The sequence below is a fragment of the Catharus ustulatus genome, chromosome 5 (genome assembly GCF_009819885.2).
Source record: "Catharus ustulatus isolate bCatUst1 chromosome 5, bCatUst1.pri.v2, whole genome shotgun sequence".
NCBI classification, from domain to species: Eukaryota; Metazoa; Chordata; class Aves; order Passeriformes; family Turdidae; genus Catharus; species Catharus ustulatus.
This window is the reverse complement of record NC_046225.1, coordinates 13638020-13658661: the sequence shown is the minus strand read 5'-3', so window position 1 is coordinate 13658661 and position 20642 is coordinate 13638020. Positions and strand designations below refer to the sequence as shown.

General features: G+C 35.8%; 1 protein-coding gene across 1 annotated transcript in view; it reads right to left on the bottom strand.

Annotated features, from left to right (window-relative positions):
* The window catches only part of TTC29 (tetratricopeptide repeat domain 29), a 116938-nt gene that overhangs the window by 94125 nt on the left and 2171 nt on the right, over positions 1-20642 (bottom strand). The window contains exons 2-4 of the mRNA XM_033061438.1: positions 19868-19964; positions 17465-17548; positions 4018-4241 (exon numbers count right to left, since the gene is read on the bottom strand). Coding sequence (XP_032917329.1) covers positions 4018-4241; positions 17465-17548; positions 19868-19964 — 405 coding nt within the window. The remainder of the gene's footprint in view (positions 1-4017; positions 4242-17464; positions 17549-19867; positions 19965-20642) is intronic.

Below are 20642 nucleotides of genomic sequence, written 5' to 3'. Positions count from 1 at the left end.
ATGACAAACCTGCTTAGAAAATAAAACAGCATTCCTTTGTCCAGCCCCTCAAAAGCTAGGCAACAAAACTATGCCCCATCCAAGCAAATATTAAAAGAGGGTTTGTTATACTTTTTTCTTTTAATGCATAACCTCATTCTGGCTTTTTTTTCAAAATGGCATGGGAAATATGGTCATTGCAATATTTCCTGCACAAGCCTAAGGCATAATTGTGAAATCTTACAGAAAAGCTCTCTACTGTAAAATGCTAAACACTGTTTTCAACCTTGAGTATACTGGACAAAGATTTTTCAGTGCAAGCATATCAAACACTCATACTTTCTTCATATACTTTATGAAAAGACATCTTTTACAACAACAACTAATGATAACTCATACTGCCAAAAGTTTTCTCTACATTGCAGTGAGGAAAAGAAAGCCAAGTTCTCACTTCTTTCTAATTGTGTGTGTCTGGCACTGCCTAGAACAAGGGTCAGCAGCCTGCAGCACATGCACAGATTCAGCATTTAGCACACAGCATAGCACAAAGGTTGAGTGGGGTCAGGAAGCAGGAGCAGGTGGAATCTCAGAAAGGCAGCAGCTCCCAGGTTTTAACTCCTGGTTTCCAGCAGCTGCTCCAGTGATCAGCTAATAAGCAGTGTCTTGCCCTTTTGAAGCCATGCTCATACCTGAGGATTCCATCCTCTGCCTCTGGCACAGTGATCTGCCACTTCAGTGCTGAGTGCCCAACACATGTTGCAGCCACTGAACTGTGGCATTTTTCCTGCTTTTGCGTTCCTGCTCTGGCAAAGCAGAGTTAACAGCTGGGACATCTCTTCCTTTAATTGTTGTTGAGCTGCAACTTGCTTTGCATTCCTTTCAACATCTACAAGCAAATCAGCTCACTCTACTGAGTACTGATAAATACAAAACATAACTTGCCTTTTGAAGGAACCCCCAGTATTTCCATATATGTGCCAAGAAATCGCTGTATACATCAAATGCTGAGCTGTGCAGATCCATTACTCTGGCATTCATCCTGCATTCTTCTGTAAAATACCCTACAACTATACATATTTAAACAGCTCAACTGCCTCCTTTTTTTTTTTTTTTTTTTTTAAGCTCCTAAAACCAGAACTAGTAAAAAAAGAGGTTAGTCCAGGATAAAGGAACATCAAAGAATAATTAAAACACCCTCAATTTCAAAGTCAGAAACACTTTACTTGTATAAAGAAGGCAAGATAAAAATAGAGTAAAGTATTGCCAATATTTCTGCCACTGCTTTTAGAATAATGCTAAACTCAGGGCAAAATAACTGCACCCGTCATTTTTCTGAGAAGCTGCAAGGCTTAAAGTTCCCTCACTATTTGTTAAATACTTAGGAGACAATCAAATGCAACAAAAATGTGTTTAAACTGGACAGAAAAAAGTTGTTTTCTTTGACACAGAAAAATATTGATAATAGGAAATTAAAAAAAAAAAAAAAAGACAACTCCTGTAAGATTTGAAGTTCAACTATTCTATTAAAAATGAAAACAGAGAGAACCTTTACTGGTGTGTAAGGCTGGTAAACAAAATGTTACTCTTTTCAAACCCAGCAGTAAAGAAAGTGATTGCTCTTTGATATCAGCCTGTACATTGTGGTGGTTGGCTCTGATTCAGTTCAAGCAAATAATTTATGTCCAGCATTGTAACATCCTAAACTATAAGCTGTGGTAATCATTACTATATTAACATTTTCCACCAATAAATATGAAAACTGAATGTGTACATAGCTTCCTCTGTAAGCTACAGTAACTGCCATAAAACTCTGAAATTAGAAGTTTTAAGTTATATTCAAAATTAAGACATTAATACTCTATGCTCCAAAATTAGATGAGAAAAATTTAATAACAAATAAGAAAATGATTTACTGACAAAGTGAGTGTTTTGTTTTCCAGTCCAGGTTCAACTCCCAACATTTCATGAAATTTCAATTAATCAAAAAACTAGTAAGTAGTGAATTTTTTATGGTTATTACTTATACCTGCTATCTCTTTTTCATCACAATTGTCATCAGAGATAGGCAAAATTTCAGCCAACCTAATAGGAGTAACATCAAACCATGCTATGAAACTTGCACCATTTGCTGACCCAAATATTACTTTCATCCTTTTAAGCTTGAACTGTGGCAGCTGAGGAGCAAATGCAGGTCAGCTACTGTTGTGGCTGCTACATCATGGTAAGTTCCAGCTGAGGTGAACTGCTGAATGATTCTTAAATGGTGTCAACTGGAGTTGTCAGGAGATCATAAGCCAGAGCCCCAAGCAATTTGATTAGAATCAGAGAGTAACTGGATTAGCAGGACTACTGAATTAGTGCTGATGAGCTGCACAATTCATGTGAATCTTCACAGCACTGCTGGCTCTCAGACCTGCAACAGGAATTACCTCTACACCTTCATGTGCCAGGCAACTAAAACCTCATTTTACACAAACAAGATATTTGTGCAAAGGTTTGCATTGAAACTGGTGGGAAAAATCAAAACAAACTATGCCCTGATTTAGCAATTCAATAACAATGCTTGCCAACTCTTAAGTCCTCATTATTTTTTTCTTCTTTCATTTTAATCAACAGGCAAAGTTGGGAGACGTTCTCTCCTAGAGGCAAGGTGCAATCAGGCAGCTGGTGGTGATACCTTGTCCCTGGGAGAGGTGTAAGATTTACAGAGCCCAGGACACAAGAAATGCTGGGTTCAGTGAGAGAAGGGCAGAAATTGCACATTTGGCAATGCCTTGCCTCTCTCTTCAAATAGAGAGCCTGTTTGTCACCTCTGTTGTCACACATCAGCCTCTAACACTGAAAAATATCAAGCACTGAAGGCAAGCAAACTGTTCTCAAGTGGCTGCAGGGAGCAGGTCCATTGAGATAAACCATGTCTAGTACTTTTTTGACCATCAAATATTGGCAGAATGCTTCTGTCAGGGCAGTCCAAGCCTCAAACTTCTCTCTCATATTCAGCAAGATACTGGGGTGCCTATTCAAGTTTTAGCCATACTCCTGACAAAGCTGAAGATTTCTTCCAATTATGGCTGGCTGGGCTTCCTGTCAAGAATTATAGTGAATTAAATAAAGAAACACAACTTTTGGCTCTCATGGCAAACATAAAATAAACATTTTAAATCAACATTTTTTTAAAGTGCCGAAAGGGCTCCTTTTTTGAAATGAAGTTGCCCGTTTCTAAATTTCAGTCAAAACGCTTAGACTCCAAATTCACAAGCTTTACCATATGTTTTCATATTTGTAATGATAAAAATGCAACTTGAACCAGGACAACTACAGTGAAATCAACTCAGCTATGAAACAGAATTGCAGTTAGAGCTTTATCTGACACCATCACTACAATTATTCCAATGGAGAAAGATAGAGTAAGTTACGTTACTATTTATAGTAAAAGGAAATGATAAATATGAGTGCTTAGTAAATAGTAGGCAATAGAGAAAATACAGTAATTTGGAGTTATGTCTTCACTAATATCTAGTAATTCACAGGTGGCATGTTACATCTGTGTGCTATATTTTTTTTGACATGTTCACAATCCTTTTTAAGTCAGTCACAAATCCAAACACAGTTAGCAGACAGAGTATTTAATAAAAACAGATTTATAAAACTATTACTGTGTGAAAAAGCATTTCACCTATTACATTTTCCTAATACAAAACCAGCTATTTAAATCAATAGAGGAGGAGAAAATAAATAATGAAACTATGAGAAAATAATTGAGATGTTATCAAAGCTATAAATACATCAAACATTTCTGATGGTATCAAAATGCACTCTACATGTTTTTCCCTTTTTTTTTTCTTCCTTCACAAAACCTCTCCTGATATCTGCAGTTCCTAATCATTTATTCTATAAATACAGCTCAGTTGACTAAGGCTGCAATGTGCTAAGATGCAGTAGCGTTTCAAATTCATACATGAAACAATTTGGAAGCTTCCCCCAGGCGCTGGCGGCTGTGGCTCCCGCTGCTCGGCTACCCACAATCCCCCCATTTACCTGCTCGCTGGGCTGCCTCAGCCCCGGTCAGGAAGTGGTAAAGCTGATCCAGCTTATCAGGCTGCTCCTCCAGGGACTTCTCATGCCATATGGCTGACCCAGGCCCTGCAGCCTCCCTCAAGGCATTCCACTTCTGGATCAGAGTGAGGAGCTCAGAGAAGGACTTGTGATAACCCCGGCGCAGCATGTCTATGCAGATGTTCTTCTTGTATGAATTCCTGTAACTGGGAATAAGAAAGGGAGATTTCAAGCCTTTAAACCTGTATTCTGTTCTCCACCTTACCAAATAAGTGCAGATAACTACAACAGCTTTGAGGAAGAGACCTCTGCAGTTCAGCAGCAGGGAGTGGGTATTATTTCCCCACTCAAAAAGAGATCTGCTAAAATCTGATGGAAAATGCCATACCCTAGGGAAGCAAACATGGCAATAATCAATAAATACCAATATACACATTGAAAACACGGTGAAAAATACTCTGGTATTCTTTAGCTGGTATTTGGTAAAAAAGGCTGACTGATGGGAATCCTCCCCCTTATGTTTACATTAGCTCATGAAAACACAATGAACCCTTAGTTTGCTTTAGGATAGTGCACAGGGAAAACTAAGGCACAAGTCAAAACAACATACATGTTGTTATATAAAAAACTGTTATTATGTTATATATATGTTGCTATATGTTGTACCTATATGTTGTGATATATATACATTAGTTTTGCTGTAGGACAGGATGGCTTGGCTTAAAAATGTCAAACAAATGCTATGCCAGAAACATAATCATTAGATATTATGTTCCTTCCATTTAGCATATAACTTCAACTAGTTTAGTGACGCAAAAGTTTTTTAATTTTTAATTTTACAATCACATAATGCTATGATGGATTTTTATTGAAGTTAGCTCCTTCATAAACTCTGAAAAGATATGCGTATCAAAAAGTTGTACAATCAAATATTCTCAATTGGTACTACACCTTTGGAGGTATTATTTATGGAAATAATCAAAATATTTCTTTTATGTGGCATGAAACAATCATTGTGTCCTATTATGGAGAAAACGATGAGTCCAATGGGACAGCAACACAAAGTACAGATGTAAAGGTTTGCAGGGATGGTTTCCAGTCTGGGAGAACCAACCTTTACCCCAGTAAAATGGCAAGGACCCAGATGTGTTACCTTTATCTTGTATATTCCATTAAGTTTCCAAATTGTTTTCAAGACTATCCTTTTAGATTAAAATACATTTAAATTAAAATTATCTCAGCTTTAAAATAAATATGGAATTCTGAAAAATGAGATTTATTGTGTATGTAATAAATTCAGGTGTAATAAATAATGGCCCAATGAGACTAGTACTTTGATCTTAAAAAGATCTACTGCAACTCTTTAACAATGTTGATAAGATGGTAGTGATGTGAAAAACTTCTTAGCTAGATGTCAGCAAAATAGACAGCAATATAAGATGTAGGAAGCAAGTAATCTGCATTATTTCATATTTGACATAACTAAAATAAAATTTCTTACTACAAAGATGCACATTAATCCTTCACATGTATTTTTCACATTTCGGTTGCAGAACTGAGCATAAAAATATTAAATAATCCTGATATGATTTAGACCACACAATACTGAATGTGTGTTTAATATATAAATAGATATTTTTTGAGATTGAAAATTATACACTGCTCACACAGATAAGGGAAAAGATATAACTATTCCATGCCATAAAAATTTGCAATATTTATCTTATATATGACAAACATATTTAAACATTTAAACTTTAATTTGCTAGAATATGCTATATATGATATATACCAAATGTACAGTATAAAACTTCAAAATATTGTAAAGATTTGCATGCTAATACCATGCAATGCATTCTCTCTTTTTTATATGGAATACCTTTGTATTTCCTGTTTAAAAGTCCTATGTAATTAAAAAAAAAAACCCTGAAGAGCATAGGTAAAAAATTCCTACCAACTTCCAAAAGCCTAGAACTGAATTCTACAGCAATATAACTCAGAGAAGTGGAATGACAATCTGCATAGCAAGCACACACGTGCCTGTTTATTTCTGCAATGGGATTTCTATATGTTTGTGTGTGTGCATGCATTAGGTCAGGAGATGTACTGGAAGTAAACAAGGAAGTAGTGCTAGAAGATCTCAGCAGTCACTAACCAAAATGTCATTCAGGTAATTTTTAACACTCACTGCACACTCATTGAGCACACAACCCATACTTACACAGATAGAAAAACTGTTTCCATGTAACACGTTATTTTCTGTAGACTGATGTATTTTACTTGAAGTCAAAGCACATTTTCTCCACAAATAAGCATTATAAGCAAACGAGTACAGGAAAAAAAGCATATAGTAAAACATGTAAGTTTTGAAAACCAGTGTCAAGAGTATTTTAATAAATTCCATCCCAATTAATTGAGAAATTGAAATAATGCTGAGATAATCTTACTGTGCAGAGCATATTGTTTTCTGAGGCAAAGATGACTGATTTTAGCATATAAGCAGTGAAGGTATCTACTTAAAAACCCTTCAAATTTAGTGGCATAAAAATAAAAGTCATCTCAGTTACAATGCACAAAGCACACAATAATAGTGTTATTGTTTCCTTAAGTTTCTGTAATATGTAAGCCACAAGTGCCTGATCACACACAAACAATTAAATTTGGCAAGAGATTAATGGTATTATGGGGATAAATTTGTATTTGTATCACCTAAAAGAGCTTGACACTGCAATGAAATCTAAAATTGTTACAGTTATCAAAGTGTTTCCAGATGAAAATTCCAGGGTGCTTTATTTTCAAACGCTTTTGAACACAGTAAACTTTTCATGATACCTTGAGATAAACTATAAATCCTCAATCCTCAAAAGACTTTCCAGCCTGCTTTTTATGATGTCATGCAGCATGTGAAATCTGAGGTTAAGAAGAACAATTAATGCTTTAGCTAACTAAAGATTACTTGATTTCTAATATCAATATCAAAACCTGATACCTAGGGCTCCTTCCAACTCAGGATATTCTGTGATTTGGTGATTTATTTTGTAAAATCCCACTGTTAGCATTAGTGTAGTATGTTTCTACATTAATAAGGAACCTTACACTAAACACTTTCGAACCTTGCCACCCAAGAAATTATGATTTATTGTTAAACAAGCGAGTTTGTTTTTCTGCATTCGTCCGCGCCGATTTGAGGTCTCCTTTGAACAATTATGTTACTTCCAGGAGCGAAATGACAGAAGACTGAGTGCCCTTCACTTCGCTGGGAGCGGAGCCATTCCCGGGGTTTAATGGTCTCTGGGGGCATCTACTGGAAAAGCGGGAAACTGCAGGCAGGATGCGCCGATCCCGGCGCAGAACAAAGGGCCCCCCCGGCCGCGTCCCAGCACAGGGCACAAGGCACAGGGCACAGGACACGGGGCGAGGGGCCACCAAGGCGCTCGCCCGGTCCGCACGGAAGCCTACAAGGCATGGAATGTGTTGGACCAGAGTGAGCAGACAGCTCTGCAAGGTCAGCCGGGTCTCATTTAAAAACTGAATGTGATGTGACTGCAAACCCAAAGTCCTCCCTCTCCTAGGGTGACCATGAGATCACGCCAGAGAAAAAGGTTTCAGATGGGGTTTTTTAAAAGCAAACTATTTTTAAATGAAATTTGGAGCGTCTCTATGTATTTATGGTTAAAACAAAGATACCAATTAATCTGGTTTTAATTTAAAGCAGAATTGGTTTGGGATTTTTCATCCAATAAGCTCAACAGATGACAACCATGACACTTACCACAGAGCCAGCTGATTCTAAGAATTCCCTGATCCTCTGCCTGTGTACTCATTGCTGCCATTGCTGGTACCCCGTGATGTTGCTAAATGTTTATTTACACAGGCTGGGCTGTGAGCTGCAGGTGGATCTGATCTCACACCAGCAGTTCCTGTGATGCAGGGTTCCATCAGAAAGTGCTGAAAAATTACTGTGAGCTTCTGAGAGTCTTTGTGTCATGATGGGGGTTGTGTGTCACAGGAGTTTTCAGCACCAAATAACCAAAAGTTAAAGATGCCATTTTAGTGGCACCATGGTACAGGTGATGATTTTGGGCCGTGTAATACAACACGAGTGGAGGAGCTACTTATTGAATGTGGATCTGTGAGCTTGAAAATACACCGTGTTAACACTGCACTTAATTTAAGTGTACTCAGATATTGCTACAGACATTTTCATTTTTTCCTAAACTATACAGCTACTTCAGTAATTTTCTTATATGGATTTCTTTTTGCATTATCATTGGTATTACAAAACAATAAAAGAAATCATGGGAACCTGCTTCTAATCTGTCTTTACCAGTGCAAGAATAATAAATAGTAAATGTTCAGTGAGATTAATTAAATTACACTGTTGTTCCAGTCTCAAGGGCTTCCTTGTATTATGGTGTTGCACTTTTACAAGACCCTTAAACAATGCTGGCAGATCAACACAGCACCACACAACACTCCCTTCAACTTAAAATCCTCCACAAAAAGTCTATTTGCATTCTACCCTTTAAACTGAAAGAGAGGACAGAAAAAGGAAATTAAGAGGCCAAGAGGCAGGAACTGGTGTTACAAATAATCAAAATAGTCAGCATAGCATTACAGAATCATTTATCAGGAGCTTCATTCTCCATGCCTCCTGTCTGATGTGGTCAATTACAGACAAGCAAAATAAGTCCAGAAGACTACTATTTTCAGATGGCAGATTTATATATATATATATATATATATATAAATATGTAAAATATTAGGTTTCATAGATTTTGTAGGGCTTAATTATTACTTCCAGTTAATTCCAGCTGCTGATTACAAGACAAGTAGTTGTATTGTATTGTAGTAATCCTATTTCATAAAGAACAAAATGGCATGGATTAAACAACGATAGTATATAAAATATTAAAGTGTACTTCCAGTGTAAAATAATTACTCTACCAATTATTATAATGTTTAAAAACTGTATTCAAATAGGTTTCATCCACTTGGGATTTCCTTCTGCAGTTGGCAAGCCAATGACTGATATAAATGCCTTAGATAAGCATCACAAAATTATGAAAAAATAATAAAGATATTTTTGCTTAAGTTCATTTAAGCAAATTTATTTCACTCCCCCCCTTTCCTGTCTATAAATCTACAAGAAAATGAAAATTACATAAAGTATGTGAATACGTAGGTACCTTTTGCTCAATCTATATGCAAAAAACCACATAATAAACATGGGAATATAAAAATTTTTCCCTAAAATTTGAAAAATATATGCATTAAGTAAAAAAAATACAGTGCATAAAACAAAAAAGCCAAATATGCTGAGAGAATTTAGAAGTTTAGGCTGCTCTGCCAAGGAATTGAAAGAGGAATTATTATTTAATTACAGCTGGACAGCTAAGAAACAAGAACAGTTTTGTAACGCTGTTGGTGACCCATGCCCAAAATGAGCTTGCCCAGGGAATTGCTGGACACAGAAAGTGCTCGTGCAAACACTTGGCAAATATGGAAGGTGAGGATTTGCCTTTAGCACCCAGGTTCCAGTGGTGTCAACCCCTGCATTCACACTGCTGATGTCTACACTGCCACATCCGTGGGGTGCAACCCACCAAAGGAGGGCACACAGCTAACTTACAAATACACCCAAGTCCTGTGCTATCCCAATTGTCTGTGAAAATTTATCCACATAAGTATTTTGGTAAGTCAAGCCCTCGGATGGTCCAGGCACTCCGCACATTTCAGTACCACGTACTGCTACTGATACAAAGCTATTTAACTGCATCAGGGCACAGCCTCTTTAATCCTGCTTTAAAGACTGTCCGTTTAAATACTTTTCCTTTAATGAAATATTTACTGGATGGTAATATGTTAAATTGTAGACTATAGTAATCTCATTAAAAAAAGATATGACAGTACAGTAAATGCCATTAAGCAGTAATAGACAGTTAGCTTACACTTCAGAATATTTTACTACTAAGGCTGAGTGTTAAATTACAGTGGGGTGGGGGACCTGCTTTTTAATTCCAAATTCCAAACCTGAAATAGCTAATATCCTATTAGAAAAAAGAATAAAATATAAAATATAAACAGGATTCCCTATTGTAATTTATAAATTAAAAATATTGCACGACAATTTGTACACATTGTGGGAGAGAAAAACATCACTTGGAATTTATTTGCAACAATACAGATTTTTTAAAGAAGAAAAGCTTTGTATCAGAACTATTAATAGAAAGATGAAAATAAAACATATCTATATATAAAGAAATGTAGGTACTTTATACAACATATATATACACATAGGTACAAGAACTTTCAGCTTTAGCAATGCGGTATTTTTCATCTGCTGCCTCAGTCACTGGATTGTTGTCAAACCACACTTTAACCTAAATCATGCCATCAAAAGGCAATGCACACCCTGTCAGTAGGATCCCACAAAGAACACGTATATTGAATTCACTTGCTTTTGTTCAAAGATACATAAAATGAAAAATTAATCAATTATAAACATCAAAGGTTGAAGCAGAAAGTGTTTTAAAATGAATACTGTAACATTCACTGTAATAATTAAGAATCCTCATTAACCCAGAAAATGGAAATCTAGCAATGAACTTTTGAAACATTCTGTCCCTAAACATAAATGCAAAGAAAACTCTAAAAATAAAGATAAAAGTTCTACTACTATAAAAATGTTTGTTTTACAAAAGTACACATACCTGTCATTATTTCCAGTATAATCAGAAAAAAACATTATCTTCATTAATCTTTCAGTTTTTCTTTCTAAATTAACAGTGTTCCTTAACCAAAATTAATGCCAACCATATTTTATGGACTATGATACTATGTATCAAAATGAAATATTTCTCAACTTCCGTCTTTTATTTCAGAGCTGACCTGATGGACTGAGAGCTAGAAACAGGTGAGTTTGGAATCCTTTCCATTTGACTTGCATGATAGCAAAGCAGTCATTAAATTTTCTGCAAGTTTCTTTCCCAGTGTGCAAGACAAATAAACATAATTATTTACTTTCTGTATCCTCTCAAGCTGCTGTTACAAAATATCATAAAACCCTATACAAGGCTCTGCATTTATTGCAGTATTGATATGAACAATTCCTGCAGTACTTTTGCTTTTGTTTAGGAGATCGCTCATTCAGGTCCCCAGCTGAATTTACTCAGTAGGATAAGGACAAATAGACCACACAGGGAGTGAGAAGAAAGGAAAAGTGAGGATTTTACACAATGCAGGATTCACTGTGAAAATTATTAGTAGTCATGACTGTACCAAGGCAGATTAGACAATCTTTCTTTATCTCAGCCTCTTTTTGTGTGTTAGAGATGCTTCACCTTTATGGAGTGTTTTAAAAATAGAAGTCAGTTGTGTACTGCTTGTACATTATCTTCAGTAGTAAATATTGTTGAACTATTGTGAAATGAAAGCACCTAAAAAACCATAAGACCAAACTTAGTAAAAACAACAAGTTATATAAAAAAAGAAAAACTTCAGCTCACTGTGTTCTTCTTTATTAAAGTATGTCATGTATTTTATCTTTGCAAGAGTTTGATGAGTTTTTGCAAGTAAAATTCTGTTTCCTCTATACTTGCTAATAGTCATGAGAATCTGTAGTTTGCACCTTCCCATTAAAAATGTATTGTATTTTTTGAAATTATTCACCCCGCCTTTTATCCAGATCATGTCTTTGAAAGGAGGAAGTAGATAATAAATGGAATAATTCATGATTTCCCATTAAATATGAAACTTTCTTTTGCAGAGTTTAGAAAATGAAGTTCTACATAATGTACAGAAGTTGATTAGAACTTTTTTTAACCTTTTCAAGAAAAATCTTTCACATTACACAAATGCACAGAGAAGTTTCTTTAGGAAAGGCAAACCATTCCTTTCTACACAGTTCCGTTCTTCAGATCACTGCCTAATTACACTAAATAATATGCTTATCAGGCCCGAAATTCACAGAGATCATTCATTTGACCAAAAAGAATGTGTGCCTCTAAGTTCTAAAATCTCTTTTTGAAAGTTGTTTAATAAACATTGAATCCTGGTCATGGCAAGCGAGATTGTTAGGAATTATTCAGACTGAAAAAAATACATATTTAAATAATATTGTGAAAGGAATTTAAAATTTATCATCTAGCTCACTAAGTGACTTGTGCCATCTCCCTTTCCACAACCAGCAGGGAGTTTGGGACAGAGTGCCTTAATTTAAAATTTCTTTTGCCATGAAAGGATAAATTTCTTTGGTTCTGGTTTACCCTCTTCCATAGTTTTCAGTATTTAAAAGTGAAGAAATACCCTCCTAAAATGTAAATCAGTTTACACAACTTTCCATCAGTTTTCAACCAAAGTAATGTGAACAAAGAGGGCCACAAGGTGCTTGTAGGTCCTGTCCAAAGAATGACATCAGGAAGAACACCAAAGTCTTGCTAGGATTGAACATGAAAGGGAAAGAAGTTTCTCTGTTTGCTGCTATGTCCTTGAGTTTGGCTTGCTCTCTCCGTCTCCACAGTGTTGTACACACAAGAAGTGGAAGCAGCTCACAGCAGTGCATAACTGGAACCAAATACTGTGCAATCAAGGGCTGAAATACAAGGGAAAAGCAGATTCTGCACCTACATATTATCCATCTGCATCCCAAATTTTTGCAAGCTTGTTAGTAATAGCAGGTGCACCTCCTGTTGCCTTGCCTCAATCCCATACTGACCGGATATTTTTCTTTACCCTTTTTCTTGGTAGTGCCCCTCTTCTGCCCCACAAGAACCTCACTTATTAACAGAGAAATGGTCTGTTACAACCCAAAATCTCCATGTCTAAACTAAGCATCTTCAAATTGGGAAGCCCCAGTAAAGATTTCAGGTAGTAAAAAAGAAAACATGGCAATATGACTTCAGTGAGAAAGAAATCCCCATCTATTTTTTAAGTAACCTAAGGAGTCCCCTCACTAATTTATGTAGTAGAGGTGACAGCTACTAAAAGTATGCGTTAATCAAATCCCCAATCAGCTATTTGTGTTCAGCTTCCTTAAGAATTGGTCCATCAATGAAAAAAGACCAGAATACAAAAAGATAAAGAAGCAAACAAATAAAAAAACCTGAGTACTGAAACTCTCATGATTTAAATCACTTAAAAACAAAGGACAAGGTCAGAAAAATCCCAGTTTAATAGTAGGGCTTACTAGTCCGTCATGACTATGATGAGAACATAAAACAAAACACTCTTCATACACTCTTCTCCTCTCCATCAGCCCACAGATCCCATTTTTCTCCCTCAGTGAATTCTCCAGACCATCCTGGCCTCTAGTCAGGTGAGGAAGTTTTTCCCTCTTTAGTCCTGGAGGTCTGAGTACTCAGAGATCACTGGTAGAAGACATAAGGATGTAAGAAAGAAAGAATTTATTTCCACAAACTCCTCTAACATTTTAATTCCTCGAAAATGTTCCCACATCTTTTTTCCTTAACTCTACCTAGCTGATGCTGACTTTGAAAAGAGCAGAAACTTGGAAAGTGGAGAGGGTAGTAAATAATTTGTCTCTGACTGAAGAATGGAAAAATAATCTTTTATCAGGTGGCACGAACAGAAGTTTTAAAATGGATGCCAGGTCACTTCTATTGACAGCTTCCTGTCATAAAAATGCTGCCTCAGGAATCAGTCTCTAAGACCTCTACCTCATCCTTTTTATGGCTTTCAAAATTCCATTGTTCTGCAGGGTTTGAGTGATAAATTAGGTGTCTGCATCTGAACTCATCACCCTATGATCTCTCTGTAAGCAATGGAGAAAAGCAGGTGCTTCCAAAGTATCACTCACCTTATTCTAAAGCATTTGTCCGGATCCTGAAAGATGGGGCTCAACTAATCACATGGCTGGGGTTATTAACCTGGATCAGTTAAACTTGGGTGAAAGCTCCTCTGCTTTTTTTGCAGGGAGTTTACAGAAGCTATACTTAACTATATTCATCACTCATCACTGCTGGAGCAGCAATTTTATGTTCCATTTTGCAGTCAACAATCTGTTAAGTAGTTTAATGATCCATCTTCCCAGTATTGGCAGAGATGCCCAGCTGCTCTGGGGGACACAGCACACCTGAGAATTAAAGCCTTTTCTTTTTTTTTGTTTCAGCTAATCCTAAAGTGGGCCAGCCATTGGAGAATTCTAAGCAGAACAGCCCACTGTATCTCAAAAACCTCTGACAGAATGAGTGTAGGACAATGTTGTCTCGTGCTCGAAAAAAGTCATCTCACAGCCTAACTGATACAGATTTATCAAGAAAGCTTTCCATAACACACTGATCCATCACTCACAAGACAGAAAACACAAAAACAAATTTTCTGCATACCTAGGCAAGCCTTCACCATCTCTTGTGTATTAATTTGAATTTCATTTGACCACCAAAGTCTTGAGGACAGTAGAACTCCATCATCCAACTTATATGCATTTAAAATACACGTGGCAACATCACTAATGTAATTATATTTTTGGTTACAGCTAAGCAAAGCTATCCCTCTCATCAAATACATCTCAAAGTTTCTCCTTCTAGTTTTCAACTTTTATTTGATGATGTCCCCTTTTGACAATTTTCATTTGTAAGAAGAGGAGAGAACTGTTACTTGATCTTTCTGGCCCTGACAAAAAGATCAGGAAACAAGAATGACAATATCAAATTCTGGCACAATTTATGCTCTAAACTAATTTGAAGATTCAATCCTGGAATCCATATCTTGATGAAAAATGCTTTACTTCACAGTTCATCATGAACTTCTTGACTCTTAGTTCAGTTACATGAACTATTTTTAATTTTTACTGCAATCTGATTTTGAGCTGTTAATGACTTGGTGACTCAGGACTAAGAACAGAAAGTATCAAGGAAAGCACACTGAAGGCCACAGGAGTCAGCCAAGCTCCTCATGCAAAAGCCTGATTCTGTGGCAAGAAAGCACTCACATTCTGCATTAATGAACTTTCCCGTTTCTCCTATTTCCAGACCCTTGCACCACATTCATGTCTTATTTCAAGTTAGTCTTTGAGAAGGAAGCAAAACAAAACCAATGAAAAAACAAAGCAATCCTGTTTTAATATAATTAAAGTACTATTTTTCTTAAGCACCCTTTTTTCCATCATATCAACCTGGGACAAAAATTATTACAAAGAAAAAGATTAAAAATGTTTTTCCACAGAAAAAAGCGAGATTATATCATGAACGCACTTAAAGGAATTCTTCTCTTTTGCTGAAGTTTAGAACACAGGACTATATTTTACAATACAAGAATACAAGAATAACCACAACCTTTTTCCTTCAATATTCATCTCAATTTAAGGAATATTTTGAAGGCTAGAATTTTGGGGAAAAATTTTAAACAATATTGGGGGTATTTTTCCATAAATGAGATATTACTTATACACTCTTTTATTTAGAAGATAATAAATTCATTGTTTGCCTAACGTACACTTTAAAAAAAAGGGTGTTTAATATTAAGCAGGAGTGTGGCTACAAGAATTTATCTTGATGAAATAATCACTGGCATATTAATTTAAACTCCATATTAAACTAAAATACAGATATTTATATGTCAGAGGAAGGAAATTAACTCCTTTTAAAAAGAAATGTAATAATCTGCTTCTGGAATGGAAACAATATTGAAAAACTGCACAAGCCATCTCTCATCTTTTTAAAATTATAACACCCGTTGCCTGCTGAGACATACAAAGCATTGCACTGATTTCAGTAAGATCATTTACACACGTGGCATTGCCTTGCTTAATAAATTTCTTTTAGATTACATTTGATGCATTTATTTTTTTTCTAACTAGATTAGCATAGTATTAATGTAACTGTGTAGTTAGTTTGTTACCTTTTGTTTGCTCTCAAATGATTTTATCAAGATCATGGAAGAGTATTAGTAAATTATACATAGAGAAAGAAATTTCTTAACTGTTGATTTATTATCAAAAACTAAAATTTCAAGAAGAATTAAATGCACAGAACATGAATCTAACCTTTTAAAGTAGGTACTTTAAAAATCTCCACAGAAATAAACCAGAATACATACATATGATATTTCAGTTTAATCTTCTAAGGGCTTTGGTAACTTTGGAAAAACAGCCTCTTACAAAGCTGTAAGGGAGCTACACTTTGTGTAGGTATTGCAGAATAGATGATAAAATTCTTCATTTTGGATGTCCTCACTGGTTTCCTTCTCCACAATGTTCAGACTCAGGGTTTGGATATAAAAACTCATCATTTAGGAGGATTTTTGCATTGTTTCTGTGGTTGTAAAATGCACTCTGAAGCCCTAAGGCCTTCCTAAAATAGCAGTGACTTCCTGTGTAATCACCTCAGACAAAACACTTGTGTCCCTGGCATGGTGTGTGGCAATCCACTGGGGCTGAGGACTGAAACAGCTCCCTGGAAAGGCAACTCAGCCTGGAAAAATTGGAGTCAAATGAGCAGAGCAGCCATTTCCACAGCTGGCATGGAACCAGGGGGACAGTAAGAGAAGGTGCTTACTTCTGTGCTTGCCCCCTGAGGTCTGATACTTCTAGTAATTTTCTCGATTTTAACATGGAAGTTTTTAGGGAATGTCTGCAGGCACATTCTTAGGCTAGGAAGGAGAAACAAAGCATGTTTTGCAAGAAACTAGCTGGTGGAACTCCTGTCTGACTGATAGAATGTTTTTATGCTGCAAGGGTGATCTTGCAATATTCATTGTTAAGGTGCCTAGAGCCCTTGTATATGCATCCTTTTATTATTTAAATATTGAAATAAATAAATCAGCTCACTTAAGCAACCAGCAATCCAGTTTGTTAGAATTCATTCATTAATTTTGATGGTGCTGAACCCCAGCTCTGTTAAAAGACTCCAGAAGAATAAGTCAGTTATAGTCTCTTGTAACTTCTAAATGTAAATACCTCAGCTGTAAGAAATCAAAAGTTATCTAGATTTCTTTTATTCACTGGGTTTTTAAATAACTAATGGGGTATTAAATGCTTCACCACAGAAGTCAGCACTTGGGCTTGGCTAAATAGTAATTCAAAATTACAAGAACGTGTATGTCGGCACACCAAGCTCCCACCCCAAAGGAGATATTTCACAAAGGCTCAGAAAAAAAAAGAGAAGAGGAAAGAAAAAAAAAAGGCAGCACAATATAATAATTACTGACACAATCTTAACAATAATGTTACAAATCTGATGTAATTGGTAAATATACAAATTAGTAAAACCAAGGAGATAAGTGCTTTGATATATTTAATATCAGGAGAAATGAAACATCATTATTTAATATCAACTTCAATTTTTAAATGCCAAGTTCCACTAAAAAGGGTAGGGCCTAGGGAACTTTAAATTTAAATTACTATGATGACTAGAAACAAAGGAAACAATAAACTTATGGATGTTAAAATGCCTCAAAAAAGCCAACTTACGCATCAGCTTCTTGTTTTGACACCCCTTTGATATTCTTCGCCACATAATCATCTATGGCATCTTTGTCTTTGATCAAATGAATCCTAAATTTAAATGAAAAAAATTAAAAGAAACACTGTAAGGTGCTAACATAGACTTCTGCAGCATGTATAATATATTATCATTGCCAAGTAGAGCTAAACACTGAAATATTGACAAAGTAATATATCAGACATTCTATAAGCACATACAAATATCTTTTTAATTTTTTGGTCTGTAGCTAGTTCAAATCTTTATTTCTGAAAGAAAAAAGAGGTAATATTAGCTTTCAGGGATCTGGTTATCTGATATTTCTGTCTAAATTAGAAGAAATTTTGTATCAGCTAATTCAGTAATAATTGATTAAGCTATCCATATTTAAACTGTTTCCCAAATCAGAACCGTTACATTTTTGTATTATCAGTATAGACCAATCTATTTCATATTTAGCTTCTTCAAAATTAAAAACAAAGGCAAATCAAGAAAAGAATTTTCAGATTCAACTCAAAATATTTTTCTGGGTGCAATGCAATCTTTTAAGACTGCTCCTGGCTTTCCACAGTTTGAGCAGCATAGTGCAAAAGGTGCTCCACTGAGGGGATAATCCAAAGATGATTAAAACAAAGAGCAAATTTCAGGATGCATGGATAGAGGTTTAAAATTTGAACTGTGCACATTCCGCCTTTCACTTCAGCCACCATATCTTTGCATCTCCACTCTGATACACACGAGATGCCTGGAAAGGGTAACATGCACTTACTGCCCATAAGGTGCATGTAAATAGAATCTGATATCCCCACTGCAGAGGATGTTATCTTCATAAAAGTAATGTGAATTTATTCTTATTCTTCTGAGAAAGAGCAAAAGGATTGTCTGGTTAATCACTCAAAGATAAAAGAAATTCAGCATTAGTGTTCCACATAAATCCATTACTTTACTCTTTCTCTGTCTGTATTACACTGCTGTCTTTCATTACAGTGATGAGAGCAAACTCTTTTCAAAATGTTAGCTAATATAAGCGTCGTGCTCCTTATTGCTCTGAGAATACCAAAGACATTTCACAAAGTTCATTTAAATGAAAACAAAATAGCTAAGCAAAGCAGAGATATTTTGACATATCTGTATTTAAAAACAATGTAACAGTGAAAACTTCCCTTTTCAAATAGTGCCTTTAAATTTGTTCCAGAATCTGCTGCTACTAAGTGGCACCAGCAGAGACTTGTGTTTCGAGGCTGCGCTTTACACAATCTGTAGGAGCTACTGGTTTGGCTAAATGGATATTGCCATGAAAATTCACTTATATCAACACCAAAATGTATTCACAATATCAAAAATTTCACACTAAAATATTCAAAATTTAGGAAGATCTTTGGAAGAAGGGAGAGAAAGTCAAAATCCCCAAACTGAAACAGGCAAATTCCTATCAGCTTGCTGAAATTTAATCCACACTGCAGTTAAAAAGCACCTCAAAATGAAACAAAGGAAAGGTATCTTAATATATAAATTTAAAAAAAAATCGGGGGAAAGCCAATTAGAATCATATGCAATTTAAAACGACACCTGCCTTCTAGCCAAAGTACGAATTTCTGACTTCTGATTGGTAACTCCCTCAAACTTAAAGAAAACTACAGCCAAGGGAAAAAAATAAGCAAAAATTTGCAAATTAATAACTGTTTGCATAACTTCTGTAATAACCTCTATTGTGCTGATACAACTACAAACATGGTTATCCAGCATCAAGAGTTGAGCTTACCAAAAATAACAAATACTCATCTCACCAAGGCTGCTATTATCAAAGATGCTAACATAGCAATAACACAGAAAAGATGGGCAGGTGATACTTAGGAAGAAATACACTAGGAAATTCCATCAACTCAGAAAAATCATTATGGCTTCCTATATGCAATGAGAATGAAAAACATTAAAATTAATTAATCAAGGTGAAAAATAGAGACCGTAACTTGGAATGGACATTGTTTCTTTTTTTACAGAGTTGACATGAGGATGGCATTTGCTAAAAGACACCATTTCTTTTCTTCTAGAGGTTATTACTTGCCTTTTCCAAGCTGCTTTATCCTTGTTTCTCTGATGTTTCCATAATGACTCATGGTACTTCATAAGGCATATAAAAGAGTTTACTTCACCTGTAAGTTGGCTCCTATTTAATTTTAAATCAGTTATTAATGAGAAATCCATTTTAATCCAATGGAAACCTGATTTTTTTTCTCTTTTAATTGTGGAACTTTCCTAAGAGAGAATTTCCTTGCCCATGATTTCTGTAGTTTTAAACATCGCAAAAGAGCAAACACAATTCATCACCTCAGCACAGCTGATTGAAGCTGTTCACAGCAAAAATGATGCTTTGAAAGAGAAGAGGTACCTACCTTGCAAAGTCTAATGGGGGGCAAAGAGGCAGCTCTATGAACTTGGGGTGCTCCCCCGGGCTTTGGAGGATCGCTTGAGGCAACACGTTCATTTTAACTAAAGCAAACAAACAAAACCAACATTACTTGAAACAAGCCCTGCACAGCAATGCGTTTTCTTTTCCTTCTTGTGCTGCTTCCCAGCCCACTCTGTGTCATTTCCAGTGTATTAAAACCCAACTTCAGTTCCACAAAAATTGCAGCATTACTTCAGCAGGACATAACACAAAGGTATAGTCATTATTTAACTTGCCATGGATTTCTCTCTTTCACTGAGGTGCTTTTGATTTCCATAGAAACAGCTGATTCAGGAACCATACCTGCATGGGTTTCCCTGAGCTTCCTCAACCTATCTAGGTCCAAATATTGATAATATTTTAAGTTACTACACAACATGGACAAATGATGGAATATACAGGGTGCAAAGCAACAACAGACACTGTATTAATCCTACATAATCATAACAGAAACAATCTTGGGAAGGAAAAAATGTAAGTAATGCTATACTTACAACACAGGGTTTTACTTAAAAAAAAGCCAAAAGCCCCACAGTTATTTAGAATCATCTAGCTTGTCATTTTGAAGTACATAAATGCTAATAGGACTTTTTTGTCATATAGAGCTACCGTGTTTTTTCCCCAAGTATTCAGTCTACACTTCCTACCATTAAAGTTTCAGCTGCCAGTTCCTTCATTTTGCATGTCTGTGATCTGAGGACGTTAGCAGCAGGAGCACC